Here is a 10,395-nt window from a genome sequence, read left to right on the forward strand (position 1 = left end):
TCTTCCAGTTGCGCTCCATTTTTCTGGCTGCTGTCTTAAGTGCCTGAGTGTGCTCGTTGTACCACGGCGTTGGACTATTTTCTTTAATCTTCTTTAAGCGCAAAGGAGCAACTGTGTCTAAAGTGCTGGAAAAGAGAGAGTTAAAAGTTTCTGCCGCAATATCGAGTTCTTCTAAGCTATCTGGGATGCTGAGATGATGAAACTGATCAGGAAGATTATTAATAAAGCAATCTTTAGTGGCAGTGATAGGTATAACATATTTTTAACACGGAGTCGGCTTTGCAGCCTTGGCTAAATTAAGTTTACACGAGACTAGATAATGATCTGAGATGTCATCGCTCTGCTGCAGAATTGCATCAACATTTATTCCGTGTGATAATATTAGATCTAGAGTATGATTACGACAATGAGTAGATCCTGACATGTGTTGTCTAACTCCAATAGAGTTCAGAATGTCTTTACATGCCAATCCCAATGCATCTTTTTCATTATCTTATGTAAATTAAAATCACCAACTATTAGTACTTTATCTGCAGCCAATACTAACTCTGATAGAAAGTCAGCAAATTCTTTGATAAAATCTTTATGGTGCCCTGTATACAGTAGCCAGCACAAATCTCAAACGTGATTTGTCATTTACACTATATATTTTTACATTAAGCCCCAACACTTCAAAAGAAGTATATTTAAAACTAGATTTCTTAGTGATTTTGAAAATATTACTATTAATTACAGCAACACCTCCCCCTTTGCCTTTCAGACGAGGTTCATGTTTATAACAGTAATCTTGCGGGGTGGACTCATTTACTGTAAAGTAATGTAATTGTTTGGTTTTAGCCAGGTTTCTGTCAAACACAGCACATCTAGATTATAGTCAGTAATCATATCATTAACAATACGTGCTTTTGAAGTAAGGGATCGAATATTCAGTAACCCAAGCTTTATCATTTGCTCATCTGTATTATAGTTGTTTTTTATTTGTTGAACATCAATTACATTTTTAACCTTAGATGGGTTGAGACGTTTTTTTTGATTTCCAAATTCGGGGAACAGACACAGTCTCTATGTCAAGTCAAGTCAATTCAAGTCAAGTCTTCTTATTTTATATAGCGCTTTTAACAATGTAGATTGTTTCAGAACGGTTTTACAGTGATAAACGGATCATTTAAGATAACAAAGATTGTTCTGGCTTTATAGAGGTTCTTGAATAAAGATATTTTCCAGCTAAAGTTAGTTTTGATTGATTCACTTCTGTCGCAACGATCATTAGTTATTAAATTAGAGACCACTAAGACGACACCGTTCTCTCTACAGAGACTTTAAACGCGAACCTGTAAGAAACGCTGATGGCGCTCACGTGCGCATCAAAAATTAATTCTATAGTTATGTGCATTTGAATATATTTTCACAGGTTTGTAATTCCCTAAAAAACCAAGCCTTTAACAAACTACTTGTCTGGCCTTAAAAAAATGTATACTGAATTGTATCACTTCGGGGCATTTACGCGAAACCGAAATTATCCCGACAATGCTTTATCTTAAGAGTGGTAAAGGGATCCTTCACAGGGGAGAGACTAGTTGGCACTTCAGCACTGCGTTGTCATCGCGTCCAGGCGAAGGTCCTTCGTCAGATCTGGATATGGCCTGGATCCGGCAGGCTGCGGGAAAACCTTGGGATAAACAAAGACACTAAAGTTAGCGTAGATGCCATTCTTCTTATGATGTAACGAGTACATCAGGATTTGTACATCTGCTTCCCGGACAATGGTAGGAAGACTGTTCCAAAGTTTTGGTGCTAAATAGGAAAAGGATCTACCGCCAGCAGTTGATTTTGATATTCTAGGCATTATCAACTGGCCGGAATTTTGAGATCGCAATAGACGTGAAGGACTATAATGCGTTAAGAGCTCGCTCAAGTACTGCGGAGCTAAGCCATTTAGTGCTTTGTAAGTAATCAGAAATATTTAAAAATGTATACGATGTTTAATAGGGAGCCAATGCAGTTTGACAGAACAGGGCTAATATGGTCATACTTCCTGGTTCTGGTAAGAACTCGAGCTGCTGCGTTTTGGACCAGCTGTAGTTTTTTTATTAAGCGTGCAGGGCAACCACCCAGTAGAGCACAACAATAATCTAGCCTTGAGGTCATGAACGCATTAACTAATTGTTCTGCATTTGTCAATGAGAGCATGTGGCATAATTTCAATATATTTTTAAGATGGAAAAATGCGGTTTTACAGATACTAGACACGTGACTTTCAAATGACAGATTGGTATCAAAGAGCACACCCAGGTTCCTAACAGACGACGAAGACTTGACAGAGCAGACATCAAGTTTTAGACAGTATTCTAGATAATTAGGTGAGGATGTTTTTTGTCCAATAATTTGAATCTCTGTTTTTTTCAGAATTTAGTAGTAGGAAATTACTAGTCATCCAATTTTTTTAATCAGCTATGCATTATGTTAATTTTGTGAATTGGTAGTTTTCGTTAGGTTATGAAGAAATATAGAGCTGAGTGTCATCGGCATAACAGTGAAAGCTAATGCCATGCTTCCTAATGATATCTCCTAATGGTAGCATGTACAGAGTGAACAGCAGTGGTCCTAGTACTGAGCCTTGTGGTACGCCATACTGAACTTGTGATCGATAAGACATCTCTTCATTTACTGCTACAAACTGATAACGGTCAGATAAGTATGATTTAAACCATGCTAATGCAATTCCACTAATGCCAACATAATTTTCGAGTCTATTTAAAAGAATGTTGTGGTCAATAGTGTCAAATGCAGCACTAAGATCGAGTAACACTAATAGAGAGATACAACCACGATCGGATGATAAGAGCAAATCATTTGTGACTCTAATGAGAGCAGTCTCAGTACTATGGTACGGTCTAAATCCTGACTGAAAATCCTTGCAGATATAATTTCTTTCTAAAAAGAAACATAGTTGTGAGGATACTGCCTTTTCTAGTATCTTTGACAGAAAGGGTAGATTCGAGATCGGCCTGTAATTGACTAATTCTGTAGGATCAAGTTGCGTTCTTTTAACAAGCGGTTTAATCATAGCCAGCTTAAAGGTTTTTGGTACGTATCCTAGAGACAAAGATGAATTGATGATATTAAGAAGAGGATCTATGACCTCTGGAAGCATCTCTTTCAGTAGCTTAGTCGGTACCTGTGCCTGAGTGTGCTCGTTGTACTACGGCGTTGGACTATTTTCTTTAATCTTCTTTAAGCGCAAAGGAGCAACTGTGTCTAAAGTGCTGGAAAAGAGAGAGTTAAAAGTTTCTGCCGCAATATCGAGTTCTTCTAAGCTATCTGGGATGCTGAGATGATGAAACTGATCAGGAAGTTTATTAATAAAACAATCTTTAGTGGCAGAAGTGATAGGTCTAACTAGGGCTGGGCGATATGGACAAAAAAAAATATCACGATAATTTTTTTTATATCAGTCGATATCAATAATTATCACGATAAAAGTAAAATCTTTATTTCTTCCACGTTTAAAGGTAGATTTTTGCTCCTAAGTGAAAGTTGTAGAAACCAGAGCACAGTGGGTTCGAATCCACTGTGAGACACCAATGTGTCCTTGAGCAAGACACTTAACCCCTAGTTGCTCCAGAGGCGTGCGACCTCTGACATATATAGCAATTGTAAGTCGCTTTGGATAAAAGCGTCAGCTAAATGAATAAATGTAAAAATGTAAACATTCAAACATTTGTCATTTTTCCTTATCAAAATAAATATCTTTATTGGACAATTAATTTCTAAGTTTCTGCATGTGCTAATTTTTATTTGGTAAAATGTAATATTCTGACTGTTAAACTTAACCATTGGTCATCCAGTATCATGCATTTAGATCATGATAACCTCACTATCATGGCAAAATGTAACTTTATGGTTTCAATTGTATTTGTATGAAAAATATTTATTTAGTATAAATTTAGTTAATATTAATATTAATATTAATTTATTTATTTATATTAATATTATATTATATTAATTTATATTAATTTAGTAGCCTAAATACATGATTAAATACTGTAATTATATTCCATCGGTCCTTTAATACACCGTCTACATTAATAATATAATACAATTCAATATGTATATCCCACATTTCATGGTGCAGTTAATATTACTAGGCTAACGTTACAGTAAATCCATGGTAAATGATGGGAATTTGTAGACGGAAAAGCCTTCTGCGCACAGTGTTTCTCCTGTTTGTCAGCGCTGTTTCATCTGCCATAATACTGGTTTAAATCACTGAGACATTGTGTTCTTCGCTGAATCCAAGCGGTTCTCACTGGATCTCGTGACGAGAGCGATCAGAGTAAACGCATCAACTCTAGTGAGCTCGCGCTGCGCTGCCGTTTGGACTTTGAGCCGAGCGGATAAATGGTCCGTGTGGCGCGCGGTTCAAATGAGTTTCGTTCCTCTTTTGTCGCATAAACATTATCGAACATTTATTGACCTCTTGATATCGTTTTATAGAGAAAAATTATATCGCGATAATTATCGTTATCGTTTTATCGCCCAGCCCTAGGTCTAACATATTTGTAACACGGAGTCGGCTTTGCAGCCTTGGCTAAATGAAGTTTACACGAGACTAGATAATGATCTGAGATGTCATCGCTCTGCTGCAGAATTTCAACGGCATCAACATTTATTCCGTGTGATAATATTAGATCTAGAGTATGATTACGACAATGAGTAGATCCTGACACGTGTTGTCTAACTCCAATAGAGTTAAGAATGACTTTAAATGCCAATCCCAATGCATATTTTTCATTATCTACATGTATATTAAAATCACCAACAATTATGACTTTATCTGCAACCAGTACTAACTCTGATAGAAAGTCAGCAAATTCTTTGATAAAGTCTGTATGGTGCCCTGTATACAGTAGCCAGCACAAATCTCAAATGTGATTTATCATTTACACTATATATTGCTATATTAAGCACAAACACTTCAAAAGAATTATATTTGAAACTAGACTTCTTAGTAATTCTAAAAATATGACTATAAATTACAGCAACACCTCCCCCTTTGCCTTTCAGACGAGGCTCATGTTTATAACAGTAATCTTGCGGGGTGGACTCATTTAAAGTCATGTAATCGTCTGGTTTTAGCCAGGTTTCTGTCAAACACAGCACATCTAGATTATAGTCTGTAATTATATCATTAACAATAAGTGCTTTTGAAGTAAGGGATATAATATTCAGCAACTCAAGCTTTATCATTTGCTCATTTGTATTATATCTGTTTTTTATTTGTTGAACATCCAATTAAATTTTTACCCTTAGATGGGTTTGGAAGTTTTTTGTATGTCCTAATTCGGGGAACAGACACAGTCTCTATGCTGATATCTAGGTGAAAGAGACTCTATGTGATGGAATTTATCTGACCTTGGTGACGCAAGGCCGCTAGAAGACAGTCGGTTTAGCCAGTCTATCGGCTTCCTGACCCGAGCCCCAGATTGTCATGTTTGAGCTCTAAGACTATGTGCCATATTACTAGAGAGAAGAGCATCACCATCCCAGGAGGGACGAATACCATCTCTTTTCAACAGGTCAGGTCTGCCCCAAAAACTTTTCCAATTGTCTATGAATTCTATATTATTTTGCGGACACCACTTAGACAACCAGCCATTGAGTGATGACAATCTACTAAGTATCTCATCACTCCTGTGAACAGGAAGGGGGCCAGAGCAAATTACAGTGCCTGACATCATACTTGCGAGTTCACACACCTCTTTAACATTAATTTTGGTGATCTCCAACTGCCGGAGTCGAACATCATTTGTGCCGACGTGAATAATAATCTTAGAGAATTTACGATTAGCATTAGCCAGCACTTTTAAATTTGCTTTAATGTCAGGAGCTCTGGCTCCCAGCAAACATGAGACTATGGTGGCTGGTGTCTCTATTTTCACGTTCTGTGTAATAGAATGGCCAATAACTAGGGCACATTCAACAGGATTCACAGTGGGTGTTTCACTGAGAGGGGAGAATCTTTTTGAAGTTGTAATCAGAACGGAAGAGCGGTGTTTTGTCCCGGGACTACAGCGTCGCACATCACCCAATTGCCCTGCTGCACGGGCTCTACTTCAGCCGGAACCGAACAATGTAAAGAGGTCACAAAGCTAGTCGCATCCAAAGCAGTATCTTAAGCCCTTGCACTCTTACAATTAACCTCGATTAAAGCTTGGATGCGTGTCTCTATTTCTGGAATCTTCCCCGTCAGCTTTACTGTCTCCCTGCATTTATCACATGTAAATCCTGTGCTGACAGAGAAGGATATGCTAAACATGTTGCATGAGGTACAAGTAACAATAAGAGGAGAAGATGACATGACTTACTGTGTTTGTTGACTGATCCTACTCACCTAAGTTGTTTGAAGGACTCGTAAAAGGTGCAAGAAAAATAAATAAATAAATAAATAAATAAAGAGCGCACAGATGGCACGCTAACAGGCTAGCGAATTACTATCGTGTTGTGCTAGCAATAACGATTTAGATTGAAGCTAGCTATATCAGGTTAATGTGTGATGTTGAGTAAGTTATATTTAGCAGTATGAACAAGAAGGAATGATAGAAAATAATGATTCAAAACAGAAAGATATACAAAGCTTTCAGACGCACACCAACGCAAACAGCAGCAGAAGCAACGAGGCAGACAGGAGCACCTGTACAGACAAGCACAGCGGAGCTAAACCATTTAGTGCTTTGTAAGTAATCAGCAATATTTAAAAATGTGTACAATGTTTAATAGGGAGCCTATGCGGTGTTGACAGAACTGATGTAAAATGGTCATACTTCCTAGTTCTGGTAAGAACTCGAGCTCCTGCGTTTCGGACCAGCTGTAGTTTTTTTATTAAGCGTGCAGGGCAACCACCCAGTAGAGCATTACAATAATCTAGCCTTGAGGTCATGAACGCATGAACTAATTGTTCTGCATTTGTCAATGAGAGCATATGGCATAATTTCGATATAATTTTAAGATGGAAAAATGCGGTTTTACAGATACTAGACATGTGACTTTCAAATGAAAGATTGGTATCAAAGAGCACACCCAGGTTCCTAACAGACGACGAAGACTTGACAGAGCAGACATCAAGTGTTATTCTAGATTATTACGTGAGGACGTTTTTTCTCCAATAATTAGAATCTCTGTTTTTTCAGAATTTAGTAGTAGGAAATTACTAGTCATCCAGTTTGTTATATCAGCTATGCATTCCGTTAATTTTGTGAACTGGTAAGTTTCGTTAGGGCGTGAAGAAATATAGAGCTGAGAATCATCGGCATAACAGTGAAAACTAATGCCATGCTTCCTAATGATATCTCCCAAGGGTAGTATGTACAGAGTGAACAGCAACCTTGTGGTACGCTATACTGAACTTGTGATCAATGAGACATCTCTGCTACAAACTGATAACGGTCAGATAAGTATGATTTAAACCATGCTAATGCAATTCCACTAATGCCAACATAATTTTCGAGTCTATTTAAAAGAATGTTGTGGTCAATAGTGTCAAATGCAGCACTAAGATTGAGTAACACTAATAGAGAGATACAACCACGATCAGATGATCAAAGAGCAAATCAGTCTAAAGTGCTGGAAAAGAGAGAGTTAAAAGTTTCTGTCGCAATATCGAGTTCTTCTAAGCTATCCGGGATGCTGAGATGATGAAACTGATCAGGAAGATTATTAATAAAGCAATCTTTAGTGGCAGAAGTGATAGGTCTCACATATTTGTAACACTGAGTCGACTTTGCAGCCTTGGCTAAATGAAGTTTACACGAGACTAGATAATGATCTGAGATGTCATCGCGCTGCTGCAGAATTTCAACAGCTATAATATACATATAGAGAACATCTTTTTCGTTCTCTATATGTATATTAAAATCACCAGCAATTATGACTTTATCTGCAACCAGTACTAACTCTGATAGAAAGTCAGCAAATTCTTTGATAAGCAGAGAATCGAAAATAGCCTTACCTTGAGTCAAATAGTAAAGTGAACAACAGGAGAACTGGATATTAATAAAAAAACACTTGCGCACTCTTGCCGTATCCATGGACTGACATGTCCTTCAGGAGTGGATAGATGTCTCTCCCTGCCTTCTCCGCTGTTTCGATGACTTGTTTGGCGTATTTCTGGAACTGGTTTTCCTCCTCAACAATGAGAGCGATGTTCTTCGCCACCAAATCTTTCTGTTCTTTTCTCGTACGGAAATCCCTTGCACATTTTTCAGCCTTTACAAAACCAATGTTGCATTAGAGAGAAATTCTGAGTTTAATGCATAAAATAAAACATATTAAAAAAATACCCACCATTTGTTGTTTGTAGATGTCTTGGAGTGCTTCTCCTTCTTCTTTAGCTTTTTGTGCTTTAAGTTGTTGCTTTTCCATGAAGATTTTTTCTGCTTCCTTCAATGCATTCAGCATCTCCAGAGATTTCCATTTTTTTCCTCTGCCTTTCCTTTTTGACATCCAGCTGGTTGTTCAGAGACAGGAAGGATGTTACATGGTTGAAAAAAGCTCTTTCAAGTGTTTTCGCAATGAATGGTAGGAGAGAGACAGGTCTGTAATTCTCTACAAGTGATGTGTTTAGTGTTGGTTTTTTAAGCAGTGGAGTTACCCGAGTCTGCTGGAATGCTGTAGGGACATGCCAGTATGGAGGGATGAGTTGGTGATGTGTGTGAGTGCTGGTAGAAGTGTGGGAGAGATGGCTTGTAGAAGGTGTGAGGGGATGGGGTCTAGAGGACAGGAGGAAGGATGACTGGAGAGGAGAAGTTTAGATTCTTCTTCATCGGTTAGTGGAGAGAAGGAGGAGAGAGGGCAGATAATGTCTAGAGAAGAGGTTAAGACGGAGCATACGGTGTCCGTTGCAGTATTCACATCCAGAGATGAGAACTGTGAGGGTAAGGGAAGAGAAGATGACACGGCAGAGAGATGGGAGGGAGAAAGTGAGCGCAGGTTTCGTCTGAAAGTGACTGGTGGGGGGGTTGGTAGTGCAGGGGTAGAGAGTTGTAGACTGAAAGTAATGAGGAAATGATCTGAAACATGGAGAGGTCTCACCAGAATGTTGTTTGTGATGTCCGTGTGTAGACCAGGTCCAGTTGGTTGCCTGATGTGTGAGTGCCTGTGGTGATGAGCCGTCTGAGACTGAAAGAGGCTAGGAGAGAGATGAAGTCTGTCGCATACGGCCTCTCGAGATGAATGTTGAAATCACCCAAGACTTCCAGTGGGGAGCCGTCCTCAAGGAAAGAGGACAGTAGCACATCCAGCTCCTCTGCAAAGCTTCCCAGCTGACCCGATATATGACTACAATATGGATCTTACTGGGAGTTGTAAGTGTAATAGCACGACAATCAAACGAGTTGTTATTGCATAAAGAGAGAGTTGAGTATTTCCAGTTGTTAGAAATGAGAAGCCCTGCACCCCCAGCCCTGCCAGACTGGTGTGAGCAGAAGAGAAGTTGTTAGAGAGAGTGTGTGAGGATTAGCAAATGGGACGCAGATTAGCAGTATTGCGCTGCCTTCTGCGCGTGATGAAAGAGCGTTGTCGAGAGACAACAGGAATGTATTGAAAGCACATGTTGAGTAAGGGGAAAATAGAATAAAAGTGGGAAAGGAAAGGGAGAAGGAGATACTTAAGTGCCTTACTGGTGTCCTTTCTCTGTGGAGTCGCACAGGTAGAGTCGATGGTCTTTCCCTGAGTCGGTCTTCACACGAGAGCTGAACACGAGAACTGAACAAGAGAGCTGAACACGAGAGCTGAACACGAGAGCTGAACACAAGAGCTGAACACGAGAACTGAACACGAGAGCTGAACACAAGAGCTGAACACGAGAGCTGAACACGAGAACTGAACACGAGAGCTGAACACGAGAGCTGAACACGAGAGCTGAACACGAGAGCTGAACACGAGAACTGAACAAGAGAGCTGAACACGAGAACTGAACACGAGAGCTGAACAAGAGAGCTGAACACAAGAGCTGAACACGAGAGCTGAACACGAGAGCTGAACACGAGAACTGAACAAGAGAGCTGAACACGAGAACTGAACACGAGAACTGAACAAGAGAGCTGAACACGAGAACTGAACAAGAGAACTGAACACAAGAGCTGAACACGAGAGCTGAACACGAGAACTGAACACGAGAGCTGAACACGAGAGCTGAACACGAGAACTGAACACGAGAGCTGAACACGAGAACTGAACAAGAGAGCTGAACACGAGAACTGAACAAGAGAACTGAACACGAGAACTGAACAAGAGAGCTGAACACGAGAACTGAACAAGAGAACTGAACACGAGAGCTGAACACGAGAGCTGAACACGAGAGCTGAACACGAGAACTGAACACGAGAGCTGAACACG

At 39.5% G+C, this 10,395-nt stretch overlaps 1 protein-coding gene across 1 annotated transcript in view; it reads right to left on the minus strand.

The window, feature by feature from the left end:
- The window catches only part of LOC311305681 (uncharacterized protein), a gene marked incomplete at both ends in the record, with an annotated part of 309,017 nt that overhangs the window by 20,500 nt on the left and 278,122 nt on the right, over positions 1-10,395 (minus strand). The window contains 4 exons of the mRNA XM_084433494.1: positions 8,073-8,265; positions 8,344-8,506; positions 9,091-9,336; positions 9,678-9,762. Coding sequence (XP_084289620.1) covers positions 8,073-8,265; positions 8,344-8,506; positions 9,091-9,336; positions 9,678-9,762 — 687 coding nt within the window. The remainder of the gene's footprint in view (positions 1-8,072; positions 8,266-8,343; positions 8,507-9,090; positions 9,337-9,677; positions 9,763-10,395) is intronic.

Source organism: Rutilus rutilus (assembly GCF_951802725.1).
Source record: "Rutilus rutilus genome assembly, chromosome: 16".
Taxonomy (NCBI): Eukaryota; Metazoa; Chordata; class Actinopteri; order Cypriniformes; family Leuciscidae; genus Rutilus; species Rutilus rutilus.